Consider the following 18334-nt stretch of genomic DNA (forward strand, 5'->3'; position numbering starts at 1 on the left):
TGGATGCTTTTGTATGTTTAAGATCAGAACAGTATATGATATTCATCAGGAAACTTGCATATTTGTCTTAGTACTTCTGGTTTCCTTCCTGGGCTTCCGTAGCTCATAAATAAGGTTGCAAAGTAAATTTGTTTTGGTCAGTTTAATAAAAAAATAAAAATAAAAAATCTCTATTGAGGCCTTATTAATTTAGTGGTTGCATTGTAGAAAACAATGCTTCCAGCAGCTGTGTGCTTCAGGAAAGAGAATGCTTTAAAGATTCATTGGCTTACTTACCACTCATTTTCTACTGAAAATGAAATAGAAGGGAATTGATACCTAGCTTTAAAATTCATACAGCTAACCTGAAGGAATGTGCAATAGCTTTTTGGAAATCAATTCTGCTTTCTCACAGTGTGCCATTAAAACTATACCTGTGGATACCTCTACGTTAGATAACTGTCAGTTAAATGGAAAATCTACTATGACCTTACTCCAGGAACACTATTATCTGTTTTTGCCAGCAAACAAAAATACCACATCTTCTAAAACAAGAAGCCTTGATGCTGTATGTGCTTCTTAACGTGCCTGTTCTCTTAACATCAAATGTAATAAAAGAAGTTATTTGAGACGTGTTACAGCAAATGAATCCTGTGCTGAGCACTGTTTCTTGGCAGTGGATTTGTCTCATTAATTGAGGAAACCACATTAAGGGATCTCTGAAACTTTGTAAATCATTCAGTAGAATCCATTAAGAAGTAGCACCAGTATGTAAAGGTTGTGTTTTGGTCCCTTCAGTGATGGCTAAGACAAGATTCATGCTGTGTGTAGCATTAACAAATCAATAGTGTTCTTGTCCATACTGGAAGTGCACTTCTGGAATCTGATATCTGTAGATATGAATCTTTGTCTGTACAGTTCATTTTACTCAAACATCTTTCTCCTCAACCTCACCTCATGAGCCCAACAAACCTATAACAGTGTTCCAATTACTTTCCATTTCTGGTAGGAATTTGTTTCCAGATTAATAATTTTCAGGTTAATATTTTGTAGCTTTTATTACTGTCCTTTTAAAATATTAAATAAAAATCTTCAGCAGCTCAGCAAGTTCGCTATTAACTTGTTTTTTGTGAATCTGATGCTTGTTCTTTCTTTCCATTCTTAGAAGAGTAAAAGTATACCCTGAAATTTATTCTAGATGGTATTATTTAAAACTTCTCTATTAGCATATTGACTTGATTTGAAGTGATACATAAATATATCTTTTTTTATTTTTTCTATCTGTTCCAGATTGAAATTGAGGTTTTTGTCTGTAGTTCCCACAGGTTTTAGGCGTTGTGTAAAAAGGAATAATGTTCTATATGGATGTTACATTATTTGTCTTAATGTAGCCAATACAAATACACTATAGCTTCTTAGAAAACGTCTGCTTTGGATTGGAAGGCATTTCTAGTTCTTGCAAACCTAAATATCTTGATTTAATGTCGTAGATTTTGAGGACAAGGATTTTGATCCAGCTTTGGGTTTTAGGAGGCACAGAGACCTTTCAGCTTCATCCTGAGTTTTCCTAATGTAAAGCTATGCTAGCGTTGACCTATAATTCAGCCTTTCCTCTTCTGAAAGATACTTTTTTTGCCTAACTTTACTGAGAAAAAGAGGGGCAAACAACCTTCAGAGAGGGGAGTCTGGGCTGTACAGTAGTGTGCTTGCTCTCCAAGGAGTCCTTTTCAGTTCTAACAAGTTGGATGAAAAGATCAGCCTGCTGAACTCCATCTTCTTTCCCACTCTCCTGTTCGCTAGGAAAATATTCCTAAGAGGAAAATAGTGTGTGGGGAGGGGGCATTAAAGAAATGGACTAGTGCTACTTTCTTCCATTTCAATTTAGCATAAAGCCTTTATGTATTCCTTGGTTAAAAAAAAAATTAAAAGGTATTGCCAGTTAACAATATTTCAGGTAGATATAATTCACCTGAGTTTCTGTAAACGTGCTTGCTTTTCCTCCCCATAGAAATATGTTCTCAAAAACTAGGGCACAAATCAAATAGAACTGGGGCTGTGTAATAATCTTTCTCCTAGCAGTAGCTGTGTTCTCATAAAGCACAGATTCTTAAAATATCTTCCAAACAAGATAAGCAGTTACACACAGCAGTGGGGCAGAAGAGCTATTTCCTGTAGATGTGGGAGAGTTGGGGATTTTGATTTCCAAAAACTGCTTTGACATTTTTTACAAAGGGATGAAATAGTGCAGTTTGGATACTTGTAGCTGGGTATAACCCTGAACTTCTTGAACCTTCTGTCCAATGTCTCTCATTTTCTTTCTAGAATGGCCACAGGTGGCAGATAATTCAAGATTTGTTGGGAACTGATCAAGACAATCTTGACTTGGCTAACGTCAACCTGATGCTGGAGCTGCTGGTGCAAAAGAAGAAGCAATTAGAAGCAGTAAGTTTGTTTTGTACCTTGTATATTAAGTCAGTTTGAAGGTCGTTGCAGAGAAGCAAGCTGTTCCTATGATTGATCAATATGTTGCTGGTTTGGGAAAGATTTGGCTGTTTGGTCTCAGATGACCATTTCCATTTATAAGAGCCAGATCTTTCAAATAAAACTGGATTACTAACTTTGGCTGAGGGACGTTTGGGTAGCATTTAAAGGGTGAGGAAAAGTTGTATTGGAAGTTGTGTATCTTATTCCTGTAGAATCTATATTTACTCAGTCTGTGCCTCTGGTAGTGGGGGAGTAATGCAAAGATATTTATTGACTTGAGCAAGATTATGCCCCTCTCTTGTTGTTTGGAGAGGGGGTCTTGTATGTAACTCTTTCATTGTCATTTGTTGATGATAGGGTGGGAGTATAGTTTCTAAGTTCAAAGTAAAACCCCTTTATTCTCAAGCCTATTTGTCACTTGTGACAAATGTGAAACAAAGAAACATGATTGAGCTTATAAGTACTTCTGAGAAGGAAAATCATGTAAGAATACTTAACTTTCAAAAAACAAAGTAAAAAGCATCCTCTTACACTTGAAGAATGCTTGACAGCTTTTTTTTCCTCGAGTTTGCTTGCTTTACTTTTCAATTACAGTCGCAGGGGTGGGGAGAGAGAGAGTAAGAAAATTACAGAGGAGAAAACTGTGTCCTTGCATCCTAATCTCCTTATGATTTCTTTCCCTTCTGTCTTTAACGGGTTGTGTGCCGATGTCATGAACCTTTTTGACTGCATGTTCTCAGTTGTTCAGTGACAAATATTTCTGTAGGTTGTGAGAATAAACTTCAGAATATTGGAGCACAACTATAGGACTGTATTCTGAGATGTCCTTATTTCATCCTGCGGTTCTCTTTCCCCTCTTCTCTAAGTTTTTAACAAATTTAGGTGTAATTATTAAGCTGATGCTTGAAGGAGATAACTTAACTATGGAAAGGCTGGAAATACATGTTTTAGTTTCATCAGTGACTTTATTGTCTTCCATCCAGGAAATGTCTTCAGCCATTGTCATGTCTTTTTACGTAATCTCAAGTGTTAGTGTTTTTCAAATAAGTATTTCATCCTTCATTACGCTGTTTGCAGAAGTGAATGCTAATGATCTTCCAGGATAGACAAGTGTGCAAAGAATTGGTATTCCAAAAGCAATTTCAGGTGCATCAGAGGGGGGCCTTCTGAAACACACAAACAACGACTGTTGCAAGGGTTTCTTCTTTTGTGTAAAAACTTGTCATGAACCAAACAAAACCTTTAAAACCTGTGAGGCAAGTAAAACTACTGTTCTTAGAGCTGCCTTTATAATCCAGTTTCTTGTCCTCATTTCTGCATGAAAGCAGCTTTTTTTGCTACGTGAATATATGAATATTGTGTATGAATGCTTGTTACTCTTACTATGAAAGAGTGGTACACCCTTATATATTATTTTACAGGAGTCCCATGCTGCCCAGCTGCAGATCCTTATGGAATTCCTCAAAGTTGCCAGAAGAAACAAACGAGAGGTAACATGCTTTGTTTTTCAGTGTGTGGGGCAGTGCCTGCTGCTTTCTGTCACTTCATTTCTATGTAAGCGATGTGGAAGTCTGGCATTATCTCTGCAAATAAAGCAAGGCATTTTTGGGGAAGTCCTCATGCAGAGGATGAACAGTTTTCCTTGCAATCTAATATATATACACCACATGACAGCTTCATTATTTCTTTTTTCACCTTTTTGTCTCATGCTGATGTAAGTTTAATGAAGAACTTTTTATCCCTGGCTTCCCTTCCTCCAACATGCTTCACTAAGTTTGTTTTATTTGTGATGGAAAAGTTGGAAGACTGAGAAGGAGTGAAATTGTGGTCTGTCTTAATTTGATTTTGTGTATCAAATGCCATGACTAATGCTGTGTCAAAAAAGAACAAATAGTCTGTGCTCTTTTCTTACTTGTCTCAAAATGAATGTCTCAAGGAATGAAAGATGTTTCCCTGTCAGATGCATTGTCTTTCATGGTTTGGAACTTGTTGCTTACTAACTGTCATGAAATAGTATACACTCTGGTAACAGAAATTTCCCAGAAACCTATGGAAATGATGGTGAAAACCACAAAAGAATGAGCTTTCTAGAGGCAGTTTTTTGTTGAAAGATAGAAATCTGAGACCCAACAGCGTGACTGCAGCTTATTGCAAACCTGAACCAGATAAAGGCGATGCACAGGAGCAACCTTGTTCAGAATGGCATGAGGATTTGTTTACACAGTCATCCTAAGGGAGGTTATCCTGAACCTGTCCGCAAGTAGACATCCACAGCCTTCTTTCTTTGAGTACAAATTAAAGATGCTTGTGTGGAGACTGAGACTTGCTAACGTAGGTACAGCCTCACCTGAGAAGTGGAGTAGCTGAACTTCAAAGGAAAACATATGCTAGAGGATATCTTGGGTGTCTTATACTAGAGGTGTCAATGAAGATGTGTCCACTTATTTTGTTCAGTATGAAGCAAACTGTTTGAGCCTTCAGGGTTAAGAAAGAAATACATATTCCTGTGGTGGTTTTTTTTTTAATCCTTGTTTAAACAGCAGAGACTTGAGCACTGCTTGAAACTGCTGAGATGTGTTTAAGCTTTCTTTTATTTTTTTTAATATGTATTCTGTAGATTGAGGAGTGCTGTACATCTGCTATCATTTTCTCATATAACATTTAGGATTATGCAAATAATGTTCCAAATTTGACCTGTCTTTACAGCAGGACTAATGTGGGCTCTGGCTACTGTCTGGCTGTACTCACTAAATATCTTCTGTGAAGATTTGGTGCTACTCGAGGGACTGAGATATTGCCCAAGTTTCAGAGTAACTCTGTTTGTCTGGGAGGCTGATACAGAGCTTGGCTGGGATGTTCTTTAGTTGAGTAATCCTGGGATGGTTCAACTATGCAATGTTTAGGTCAGTGCCATGAAATAAAGAAAAAGTCTCTGCTTTGCACTACTGCAGCTAAAAGAGTTACTTTTGCAGAAGGATTTGCTGTTAGTGCCAGCTTAAGTTTACATTTGGGTGGAATGCATGGCTTCTGTACGTTCTTTTTACCTTTTAGTATGTGCAATGTTCCTCTACTGACAATAATATTCAGCACCTGGGAAACCTTTCCCATATAATCTGTGTTCACCTTTAGCTTCAGTTCTTAAGGCTGCGAATGGGGCCTTGGGAGCATTCTGAAGCCTGCTGGGACAGAGGATCTATTTCAGGTCCTTTCTGTCCCTGCTTATGTTTTCCCTTTGTTGTCAAGACTACTTTGGATGTTATTTCTTATCAACCCCTTCTCCCCCTTTTGTATTCTAACATCAAATGCAGACTGTCACATCTCAAAAGACATTTGTGCAAGCCTGTCAGTTCTGAGCTTGCTTTAGTAGTTAGCATCTGGCCTTGCCATTCATCTTTTAGGAAATGAAGCCTTGTCAGGACTTGCACTTGCAATCTTTCTTTTCACTTGATAAGAAAGATAAGAAACTATGTATAGAAGTGTGGAAGATAGGAATTAGTAGGAAGGTTCTAGAAAAAAACTGTTTTCATCAGTCAAGACTCCAGTTCTACCAACAGACTAAATGAATCCAGTTGGTTCTTTATAGTAATCCCAAGATCTTTCTCATAGTCAATAGAGTTTGTTATAAATATCCCATTCTGTTTTCCAAATGATTTCTTCCAGAGGAGCTGCTGTTTGGGAAGGCGGTCTATACCGATGGTGATGATGCATCCAGTCTTAACCAGCATGGAGATGTCTGCAGAAAGGCTAAAGCATTAATTTGGAGGAGGAGTTGAAATGACTGTCTTAATAAAGCAGTAAAGCACAGGAAAGGTTATCAGATCTTTCAACAAATTTTAACTACCATTTGATGCTTTAATAGGTGACTTTAAGAAATAAAGATGGAACTCAACCAGCAAAGACTCTGGAACATTTAACATATTTGACAGACCTGTGAGTCATGTAAGCAGGCTTTATTTTTGTGGATAGAGTCTGAAGGAACACTACTCTTTTGTTTTTACTAATTCAAACCTGGTTCTAGTACAGATGACTGCAGAGTGAGTAATTGCAAGTTCACTCAGTAAGTTGCAGCTTCTTTTGTGTATGATTGAATTTCTGTTTCAATTTTTTTTGTCTCAAGTCTTCAAAGAAATACAAAATTGCCTGGTAACTTTCCTTCCTAGTGTGCCTCTTTTAATATTATTTATTGCATGATTTTATTAACAGCTTTTATTAATCACAGACTGCAATATCTTGAGACTGGCAACTTCATTAGTTAATACAGAATCTAGCCCTGGAGTTAGTGTACTTGTATAATATTTCATTTCAACATGTTCAGAGCATATAATTTACCACCTGTAACTCTATGCTTATTTCACTCAAAGTTTTTTCCTCCTGCCTTCATGAAATAGCGATGACTTCACTTATTAAAGGGGGAGTTACATCTAGAAGAAAACTCTATAGACCCATACTTAAGAATTCAGAATATTGCTGTAGTCAAGTCTTTTGACAAATGCCTCTTTCTTGCGCTTTCATCATTTCTCCAGAAGATAAATGGGAAGTTCAGCACCTGCAGAAGTTTCCATTAGAAATTCTGTTTTGATGTGTTCATAACTTTCCAAATCTTTCAAGCTGAAATTTACTGCATGTATTTTACACAAAGGTATTTGCAAGTTCTTTCTCTTTTAAGGTTATGTTTTGTTTCCTTTGTGACCTATGGCAATGTGGCTAAAAAAAAAATAAAAGAAAAGAAAATCCTTGGCAGTAAAAGCAGGAATAAAAAAGAGTCTGACTTGGAAAAGGATTGAAAACAAATGGCTGAAGCTAGAAAATATTTTCTAAACAAAATAACGGATGGTTTTATAGTTGATGGCTGTATTGATCATTCACAATAGCGGGTTTTCTGAAAGGCAAACTTAGCGTGGTTGTGTGCCTTTCCATATGTGTGCAGTTAATTGAATGCACACTTCCCATTTTTTTCCATCTATTATATCTCTTCTATTAAAATCAAAGATCCAAGGAGCCTAGAAGGTCAAGTTTAATAATGAAAAGCTTGATTTTGTGTTTTATTACTGTTTTCAAGGGAAACCAAATACATCAACCTGTGACTCTTTTAAAATTAGTGCTTTAATGCCATTACCTGAGCTGTGTTGCATAAGTAGTTTATTCAGGTTTAATGTTGTTTATTTTTAAATGATTGTTCATCCACTTTGAATGCTTAACTGCTGTTATCAGCTCTCTTGCTAACAAAACACTACTCTGCTCTGTTATCAGTTTAAGGAGACTTAACTAATTATCTTGTTATGGCTTGAATGCTACCACATGAAGCTAGGCACCACTGTATCTATGAACATGTGTATTTTGTGTGTATATATTTGTCCTAGTGCACTTCTAACACATCTACTTGATGGGGAGTTTGTTGCATGTTTCTGTGAAGTAGCATGCTTACTTACCCAAGGTGGACATTGAGTTAATAACTGGTGTCACAAATCAAATTGTGCAACGTATAGGTGATATCATTTAGGTATCTTCTTGCTTCTCTTGGCAGCTGTCACTACTTCTTGTTTATGGGCTTTTTATTTCTAATAAGATCACATTAAGTCTCTCCTGTTTACCAAGCAAGACCTTTTTAGCATCAGCCAATGCAAGAAAATGGTCTTCATCTCTTAAACATCATGGAACAGAGGAGTAATCCTGAACTCTTCTCAGGTTGTCTGTGCTGAATGCTTGCTCAGCGTTTCAGAATCATTGTCACTCTTTTCAGTTCGAGTACACATTTATCCAACTGTCTCCACTTACTCCATCCTGTGACTGTGTTAAATACTAAAAATAAGAGGAGTTATTAGTTATTGTGGGGTAATTGCAGGGAATTATGAGCATGAATTCTCCAGGGATGTCATTAGCTTGTGTTAATCACTTCACCTGTCAGATCTTTTTGTTCTGTGCATACACACATGGATGAACTAATGAATAAGCAAGAGGAGGTGACAGAACTAGAAATCAGTCATGCTCTTATGTTGTCATATAGTCTTGATTACATTCCTGGGCTCCTGAGGTAAATTTATATCTGTAGTACTCTTTCCTATGCACTGCACTTAAATTACTGGTATTTTAAATCTATTTGCATTTCTAAGCTGCTCAATTAGACATGTGAGCTCTGACTGTAGTGATAAGCCCAGGATGCAGCTGGGGTATGAGCAGACAGCTAGGGATTACTGCAGAAATACCAGTGTGTAATAGCTGACTGTTGTTTCTTAGTGCAGTGGGGGAGATCTCCCTATAGAAAGGAGGGTGTGCAACCTAATGCTAGGAGTTAAGTGGCCTTGTGCACAATTTTATTAAACTGAATTGATCTAAATGTTTAAACAATTTTGTTCCCTGCCTCAGTGATTTTTCTCTTGTAGAAGGACACCACCTGACTGTATCAGCAAGCATTCAAAGCATTGTCCCTGCAGCCTGACTTGGCAGATTTATTTTAGGAGGGCTTGGGAGAAATTACAAGTATGAAACACTCTTGGTTAGCCAGGCATCCCCCATTCCTGCCTGCAGGAATTTTGTGTGAGCCAGAATGTAGCCTTCAAGCCATTGTTAGCTCTTCCCCTGCTAAGAGGGAATATATGCCATTTGAATGAAGTATTGACTGCAGGGAAGAAATAAATCATTAAGACAAGTCTTATGGGTGGCCTGCTCATATGTCTAAAAGACTTGTATCCCACCATTAACCAATGGAAATAATATGCGAAGACTTGTACAAAGACAAAAAGAATGCTCCAAAAGAAACCTTGTATTGTTTTCTGCTCAAGCAAAGACTTCATTGGTGAAGTTGTCAACAAATGGAATTTGATGTCAAAACTTGTGGTTTGAAGGCATAAGATCTCTTTCAACTCTGAAGATTGCTTCCTTGCCCACTTGATCGATGTAGCATGCTCTATCAGAAGAAGGAGTGGAAGGAAAACACTGAAGCATGTGAAACTTCCAATTCATTTCCAGGGAAAGCTGATCTATTTCTCTTTAGAGGTGTATTTGAGATACTGAGTTTTATGGGAAGAAACTTATCTCACTGGGTATCTGAACTGAGGTTCAGCTATTGATATACTGAGTTTATATTCAAATTTGCTAGTGGACTAGGTGGTAGAAGATGATGTAGAAAGAAGATGTTGCATGGATTTTTTTTTGTGAACATGAGCTGATTTAAAGACTTTGATACACTAAAACAAGACCATGAGATATTCAAACTACCAAAGGAAGTCTCAGTGCGAGTACTGGTAGCTCATTTGATGCTTATGAGATCCGAAGACTCTCCCTGAAATAAATATACAACATGTTTACCTCATTTTTGGACTTGCTGCTGCTTGATAAATTTGATTGCTTGTCTAAATGTAACTGGGAGGAAGAATTAGCAATAGCAAATGAGGTCTTGGGTACTTCTGGCACTGTGCGGTAGTTACTAAAAGCTGGACACTGAAGTGTCTCTGCTCTCCAGTGCATATAAAAAGGTCTCCTGGCCACATGATGGCAACAGCCATCAGTTATTTTTCAGTCTTCTAGTTTGGCCATGGTTCAGTACGTTGTAAAATAGTTGATTTCCTTGCTGTAATTTTGGAAGCGAGGTTTTGTAACTTCTTTTTAAGTAAGTTTAAAGAAGTAGGGGACTAATGGTGTTTGATTGCTAGAGCTGAGCACAGGCAGGGGCCCATGCTGTGCAAGTGTCACTTGCTTTACCACTAATCTTGGAGCTATAGCACCACCTGCTATTCCTACTGTAGGTTTTGCAAGTGAAAATGGGATTATCTGATATGTGTAGTGGTTTGTAAATTATCTGTAGCAGTCTAGGTTTAAAACATTAAACTTGTGCAGTCTGTGACTAAAATTGTGAACTGAAGACTTCAGAGTAGGGTGGCTGTGATGTAGGTGCAACATAGTCTCATTCCAAGGAAGATGCTGCCATCTTAGAAATAGGTGTGAATGCAGCAGTCCTCTCCTTTCTTTAGGCACAGAAACATTCTTCATGTCAAAAAGGTAGGTTAAAAGAATGGCTTTTCTGGTGCAGAGCATGCCAGTATTTGCAGTGTTGGTCAATAGTGGGAATTTTAGTCTTTAAGCAAAAGTTTGTCACTTTAAGGTGCGGGGCACTTGAGGGAATAAGTCTAAAGAAACAGTTTGCCCAATATTCATGGGAATATGTCATGCTGGGAGTATTATGTAATGCAGCACTAATAATTCTGGTTTTGGTCAGTTTGATATTCCCATGTAAATCCAGTAAAAGAAAAATGTGACTGACCTTCAAAGAACGTTGTGCTTAACACACTTTCAGTGGACTTGCCAACTTGATAATAGCTCCTGGTCAAATGCCACAATGCTAGCTGTCTGTAGCTCTTTATGGCAAGGTGAGGCAAGTCAGGTGGACTTCCAGTTCTCTGTTAATTAGGGTTGTGCATGTTGGTGAGTTGGGCTTGCACAGGAGCTGGAGCTGGTCTGTTTAGAGCTCTCTCTTAGCATGGTGCATGTGTTTGAGTCCTGAGATGCTAGGCACAGGCTGTGTGGTTGCCTGGATGGGAGATAACTACTGAATGAGGAGTGAGAATTAGAGCTGGTGAGCAGGTGATGCTCTTGCTTAGGAGCAAGCAATAAGCACCAAGTCTGTGGCCTCCCTGTGTGTGATGAGTAAAACCAGTGCAGTGTCTGACTGAAGAGGAAAAAAACAACAGTGTGACCCCAAAAAGGGAAAGGAAATGGTGGCTGGTGAGTTTGGAAGATGTTTCCTTCTGAGCCTTTCATGGACAGACCTTGGTTAAATTGGCTGGAATCTGTGGTGTAATTCAAGGCTCTGCACCTTTTAAAGTGATACCAGCTTGCTTGGTACCAGGAGCAAATATCTCCTTGGTTATAATGGGTGTTTTTGCCAATCTGAAAATCTTACCAGAAACTTTAACTTGTCAATTAGTAGGTTAACTGCTAGAAAGAGAAGTGCTTGTAATACTTTTTAGCTAAGTATTTCATAATTTCTTGAAGGATGAGGTGATTGTGGTCTCATTCATGGTGTCTTTGCCTGATCACATTCGGTGCTTGTAAACAAGTTATAAATATCTTGCATGGAAGGCGTTACGAGAGTGTAGAAGTGCATATATTGAATAATGCGGATCTTTGTGTTTAAAACCAAAGTACATCATGCTCTTGTTTTGTACCATTTCATGATTGCAACTTTTAAGACAAAGTAGTTTGTGCATACTTATGTTAATCTGTACGTATGAACATCTGCCTAGTGACTTTTGAGTCGTGTACACTTAGAATAGTTAAGGTTTCTCTCTGAAAAGATATTAATTTATCTCGGCAGCGGTGCTGTGCAGATTGATTTAGATTTCTCCCATTCTCTTATCCACAGCAACTGGAGCAGATCCAGAAGGAGCTAAGTGTTCTGGAAGAAGATATTAAACGAGTAGAGGTGAGGTGCCCAGACATTGTTCTGACTCTGGCAATTTTTCTTTTCCATCAAGCTGTCTGCCTTGCTGTGGGGCTGATGTGTTAAATTTATGGCGTTTGATTCGTTAATGGGAAAATGAACAGATGATGTTCTTTAATTTGTTCGCATAGTTGATGTGCGCAGACTGCAGGTTAGTAAGGGGCGGCTTTATTGAAGCCTGGCTCTTATACAGTCATATCTTTCAATTTCTTTATGTGAGTAGTGTTTTAGAATAATTGCTGGAAATCAACATTCAATTTATTGATCATGATGTATGATTTTTGTGTTGCCCTTTTCTGGCTGTCTGTACAGACAGTTTAAATCTTAGCAATATGCCACGACAGAAATGGAGGTGCATCAGGGGTGCATGAAAGACCTGTAACACAGTAACAAGGTCAGAGCAGAATCAGCTTCTACTACATGTCAGAAAAGAAACCTTCTGCTACTACCTGATCCTCAGGATCCTCCTGAGACTTTTTGTTAAGAATTATTCTCTAAGTATTTGTGAGCCCATCAGAATAATCCTGCTATCCTCATTCAGTCTTTTAGGTTTCTGCTTGATCCTTTCCCCCAGTCATTCTAGTGTTTTGATTGTGAGATAGGAAACTGTTTTAGGAATGCATCAGATTCTGCCACCTCTCAAAGTAGATTTCCCTTAGAGCTTCTTGGGAAATCAGTTTGCTTGGCTGCTGTTCTTCTTGCTTGCCTCGAGCAATCAGTCCCATCTCCTATCTACCGCCCCAAAGCCTCTTAGATTTCTACATTTATGTTGAATTTATACACGTGCTGACAAATTATCAAAGTATAAATAGAACTGACAGCTGCAGGAACTTCCCTTCAGCTGATAGCTATGCAAATTGTAGTTCAGCAGATAACACTGTGTTTCAAGCTGGCTTCCCTGAATTTTTCTCAGCTCTTGGAAAATAAATATACCTTAGCTTGTTGACTGGTAAAATAGGCCTTCAAATTTAGGAGAAGCTATTCTTAAAGCTGCGGGTTCCCTTGGAGAATATCTAGCTACCTGCTTCTCTGCTCTTTAATCAGGCAGTTCAGCAGGCTGCAGTTGGGGTATGCATCCAGTGTGTGACAGTGACCTCAGTACTGACCTCTGAAGCCTGGGATCACTCTTGTCACAAATATCTCACTTTATACCTAACAACTAATGGGCTCCTAGTGGGAATTTTAAAAGTACCAGTAACATCCTGGAACACTTTGCCCCCCTAACTAATGAGCTGCAGCATCCTGCATAGCTTCAATTTCTCAAATGGATTAAAGGTACAATTTCGTACTGGGTGCACTGCAGTGATTTAGTCTGGAAGTGACAAAGCCAAGTTCATGTGCAAAGTTTCCCTTGTGCACCTACTCCACAGAAGACTGATAGATCCTCTTTTAAGTCTGGGGCACAGTACCACCTTTGCCCCGTGGTCTTGTGGCTGTTCTTGCCTTGACCTACATCTGACATTACTTTATAGCTGCAAAAGCTACTAGATGAAAGTTAGCATGCGTCTCAAAAATGTGCTTAGAGCTTGCTTGTTCTGCTGTGCTTAAGGGAGGTGCTGGGTTAGGGACTCTTGGATGTTAACTAAATCCGTTGGTGTTTTCTTCTTGTTTGAGTATAAACTTTACAGCTGCTTTTTGTGGGGCAAAAAATCACTGCAGCTGCGTGGCTTCATAAACCCAGTTGATACCAGGAACAATACCTGAAAGAAAAAAAACCAAAAAGAACAAAATCAAGGTTTCTTCAGGTATTGCAAAGGCTTCCAGGAGCAGATTGAAGACTTGCAGATACAGTTCATAATTTCCTTAGTGTGGGGAGGTTAAAAATGCAAGGAAGTCTATGTAAACACCATATATTAAATTATGTCTACTAGTTGTTTTATCAGCTTTGCTGTAATCTGGCTTTCTGTTTCAGGAAATGAGTGGCTTGTACTCCCCAGTCAGTGAGGACAGTACGGTGCCGCAGTTTGAAGCTCCCTCACCTTCACACAGGTACGGAGCTTGCAATTTGAATCTCCAGCTGTACATGCTGTGCTGTACTTGTTACTCCTCTCCATGCCATGCACAAAACACAAGCAAAACTTGAGTACCATACAGTGTCTACCTGTTCTGATGTTACTGGTACAAATTCACATGAACAAAGTCATCTGAGCCTACGGTTGGATGACACATCTTATCCAACCCAGATGATGTGAAAAGCTGATGGTTTTAGATGTAGCATATGTTAGTTAACTTGAGTCATAAGCCTTTGCTATGGTATGAAATATTGCTATTAAATACATGTTGAACATTATGCAGTTTTTTGACATGTGAAAACATAATGTTGCAATATGCCAATGTCCTCTGGCTTTTGCACTTTTCATGAGTGACTAAAGGTACAGGCTTACAGAATCAGGCTGTAAAATATACATAGTGTTAATTCAGTTTATGTACTGTCTGCTTTGTTTTAATGAAATGACATTCTAATAACATATTTTCAATGTGGATTTTAGTCTGGAATATTGCATAGTCTGGTTTCTTGATGACAAAATTGCAGATGCTTCTTACATCCAAATTGCATGTGCCAAGGTTTGAAGTGCTCTGGTTCTTTATAGCCATATTTTTTTCAGCTGGAAGAAAGCTCTGATTTCACAGGGCCAAACTGTGTTATTAATTGGTCATCTCTCCCATACCTCTCAAGTGCGTTTTCCTAATAGTACGAGTTCTATAATCAGTTGATTTCTGCTACAGAAGTTTCTTGGTACAATTACTACAATTAGCAGCTCCAAACCTGGTAGCTCAGAAGCCAGCTAGACAGGAACGATCAGATTTCCTCTGCTGGAGAGATGTAGAAACAATGCGTTGGTATGGAGCACAGCACTAGTGGCTGGGAATTTTGTACTAAGTTGCTATTTTTGGACCCAGAGAAAAGAATCACTAGGATTTCTAGGAAGTTCTAGTTGGCTTTGATGGAAAGGAAAGGAATATAGCAAAGATGGACGGGAGCAGCCTTTGTTGCTTTGTCCTTCGCTGCTTGCCTAGATTTGGGTGTAGGTGTGTTTTCTGTGTGGGTTATTGCTGCTCTGCTAAGCAGCAGTTTTGTGAAGCTGATGCGATTTTTGTCAGGTTCTGCTAGTTTTTTCTGGTTATTGGCTATTAAACAGATTGCTTGTGGTTTGTTTCATGTTACTGCTGCTTGGGGATAACTTCAGTAAGGGCTGGGCTGAATTTGTTCCTCACATGTTGAGCGCCTTCAGGCCTAGAAACCTTTTTTTGCCGAGAAGATTGTGTTTACGAGTAGAAATGCATCTTTGTTACTTGGGGCAAGTTAACAAGCAAACTCCCAGATAACTTTATCTATTGAAATCTCAAATAACATTTTAAGCCCAAGAGTTTTTGTGATAGGGTTTAAGAATCTGCTGTGTGTGACCTACTCTGGTTTCAGTCTACTGAGAATTTCTTAGTATTTCTTATGCCTCCTTATTTCATGTGCTTGGGTCAATTATTCTCTGTCCTTGCTTTTGAAGATGTAAGACAGTGTCCAGAATTGTTTGGGGAGTTTCAACTGTGTTCTGCTGGGAGATGGTGGTAGGCAGCTAGACCATTGCAGGTGCTGAGGCCATGGGATTGTTTTCTTACTTACGTTTCTTCTCTATCTTGGCTGTGTCTGAACCTTTATTTCCTTCCCTTCTTGTACAATGTAATACCAGGACTGTGATATATAACACACAGTATACGGTGTCTTTTTGTACTACATGGGATTGCTGACTGCTTTTCTGTTTCTTGATGGCATTGCTGCATTAAGAGGTAGTCGTGAGTAGTGCAAGAGGAAATGGTAGGTGAAGGCAGTGTCTGAACAAGCATCCCTTGTTATCTGGCTCTTGTGACTTCTGTCCCTCCCTGATCCTGACAGATGATGTGGTTTTATGTAATACAGATAATTGAATTGGCTTCAATTACGTGAACTCTGATTCCAGAAACTTTTACCATTTGAAATTCTTTGTTCTTTTTCCTAATGTTAAGTGTAAGTTTTGTGGAGTACCTCCCAAATTAGCTGTCATTCCTCCTTGGAGAGATTGGTGCAGGAGAACTGATAGGAGATTTAAAATCTGCAGGTGTTTCCAGTTCTGCGGTATCTGATGTATTTAATCTTCCAAGTGGCTTTTATTGATGATGCTCTGAATCAAAAAGGATGAAATATAAAATATTTTGGAGGCAGTTTCACTTCTACATTAAAATGATGTTAAACTGGCAGAGGCTTTTTACACTTTCCCTGAATTAAAGCGGTATATTAAATAGGAATGTAACTTGTTAACATGCTAAACACCTTGACAATGAAATCCAATAATGTAAACTTACTACCATGACTCATAAATAGCACAAGGCTATTATGGATTCCTGCTGAGATTAAAAAAAGTAGAAGTAAAAAAATCTCTATAAGCCTTTGAATTTAAAGTTCAAGAATATGGTTCTCTGGAATTCAGAGTTTTATCTGGTCTCCAGTGACTTGCTCTTATTCAACTACTTGCTCTAAATTACAGCCTTGCTTCATTAATTCTTTTCATTGTTTCTTGCTTTTTTTTCATGCATCCACAACATCTTCAAAATGTGAAATTACTGTGCCTCCCCCCATCTCCCTTTCTGAATCCCTTAGCAAGAAAACAAATACAACTACCATGTTCAGAATGCTCTCTGCTTCAAGAAACAAGTGTTTTTTTTTTTCCTTTTATGCTTGTACAGGACGTGAGGAAATATTCAATTGAGTAATAGCGTGCCACTTGTTTACAGGGCTGCAGATTGCTGGCTTTGTATACTAATAGAGAACAAGATGGAAAGAATAGGGAAAAGAACAAATAGTTCTGGGTTTTGTCAGAACAGGCTCGTGTGCTATTTTTGCTATGGATAGATGGTGCAAACAGGAGATAGAAGCAGCAGCTTCTCTGTGGCTAGGTATTCAGACAGTAATAGCAATAACAAACCATCACTCTAATAGGTGTTTCTGGGGAGAGATTCTAATGTTTAATAAAAAAAAAAAGAAAAAAAGAAAAAATTAGTTGCCTGGTAACCCGGCCTCAGTTAGCAAAATCCTCATCTCCTCCCCCTGCATTTGCTCTTACCATCTCATAAGAATATAACAAATGTGATTTGCAGGCGCGGGTTGCTGCGTTGTTCTTCTCATTCCAGCTTTTTAAGTATGTCATTTTAGTGTAGCTGGATTTCCTAATTGAGCCTGCTGCTACAGCTTCTTAAAAGGAGTTCAGAGGAAACTTGGATTTTTCTGATTATGTGCTTCCTGTTTTTTTTAAATGGAAAACATGCAAACATATGTCGGCTTAACTCAGCTTCAGGCACCAAGCAGAAACAGCTTTGAATTTGTATTCTGGTTGGGGAAATGACGTCTGCACTCCTGAAGGCTTTACATCACCAGACAACCTGCAGCAGAACGAGACTAGACACCCTAAGTCCGTGTGTTTTGCTGTTAATTGCTGCTTTACCTGTCTCAGAGTGGAGTACTTTTTCATTGCTTTCCAATCGAGTGTCTTATTCATGCTGTTCCTGGCAGGATCTACTGTATGTGTTTCATTATTTCATGTGGCCACGTCCTAATTTAAAGTTCATTGTCCCTGACCATGCTTGAAACAGCTCTGCAATTTCTCCTTTGCAATAGCTAGCAGCAAATAATGATTTCTATCCCTTAGATTTTCTTTGTTTGCAGCTTTTGTCTTGCTTGTAACAGAACTCCAATCAATCTCACCTTTCAGGTTAGCCACTAGCGATACTTTAAACTCATCTCTCATCTGTTTCTGCTTCCTTCTACTTCCAGGAGAGCTTTAAAGCATCCAGAGAAATATTTAAGCATTAGTATCACTATTTCATCCTGACTGGTACCCTGACTGGTGTTTCAGCCAGACCACTCGATTCGTGACCAAGAATGTCATGTCTGCCCATCTGTTCTGGCAGCCATTACCAAAACATCAGTACATACAACCCCTTCCAAAACCAGGGCCTATGGAAATGTTCTGGCAGCTCCTCCCAGGCAGTGTTTAAATCTAGGGTTAACTTGGAAGTAAAGCTGAGAATAACGAGCACAGCTTCTGTCCAAATCAAATGAAATGACACAGCAAAAGCGTTAGAGAGAAGAGGTTTTTTCAGAGACAAATCATGGTGATTTGTGGAAGGTGTTCTTTGTAATTAATGAAACGGCGTTGTGCATGTAACGTTTTTGAATAGGTGTGCTTTAAGCTGGCTCCAGTGCTTTGTTTATATTTGGCCCATAAATGAGAGCGTACTTACCACCTTCTTTTTAGCTCTGTCAGATACCTTTGCATTTTTGATGTTGGAACATTTGGAGTTGGCATGTATATGTTACATTTTAAAAGCAGTGATTTAGATATGCTGTGTCATTATAAATACTAACTATGAAGCCTATGTGTAGCGTAGCAGTTCCTAATACTAGCA

General features: G+C 38.6%; 1 protein-coding gene across 4 annotated transcripts in view; it reads left to right on the forward strand.

Annotated features, from left to right (window-relative positions):
* The window catches only part of COP1 (COP1 E3 ubiquitin ligase), a 124191-nt gene that overhangs the window by 10486 nt on the left and 95371 nt on the right, over positions 1 to 18334 (forward strand). For all 4 annotated transcript variants that reach the window (XM_072343521.1, XM_072343523.1, XM_072343522.1 and 1 more), the window contains exons 5-8: positions 2302 to 2421; positions 3885 to 3953; positions 11822 to 11881; positions 13812 to 13888. In XM_072343521.1, the coding sequence (XP_072199622.1) occupies positions 2302 to 2421; positions 3885 to 3953; positions 11822 to 11881; positions 13812 to 13888 (326 nt within the window). The remainder of the gene's footprint in view (positions 1 to 2301; positions 2422 to 3884; positions 3954 to 11821; positions 11882 to 13811; positions 13889 to 18334) is intronic.

Source organism: Excalfactoria chinensis, chromosome 8, assembly GCF_039878825.1.
Source record: "Excalfactoria chinensis isolate bCotChi1 chromosome 8, bCotChi1.hap2, whole genome shotgun sequence".
Lineage (NCBI taxonomy): Eukaryota > Metazoa > Chordata > Aves > Galliformes > Phasianidae > Excalfactoria > Excalfactoria chinensis.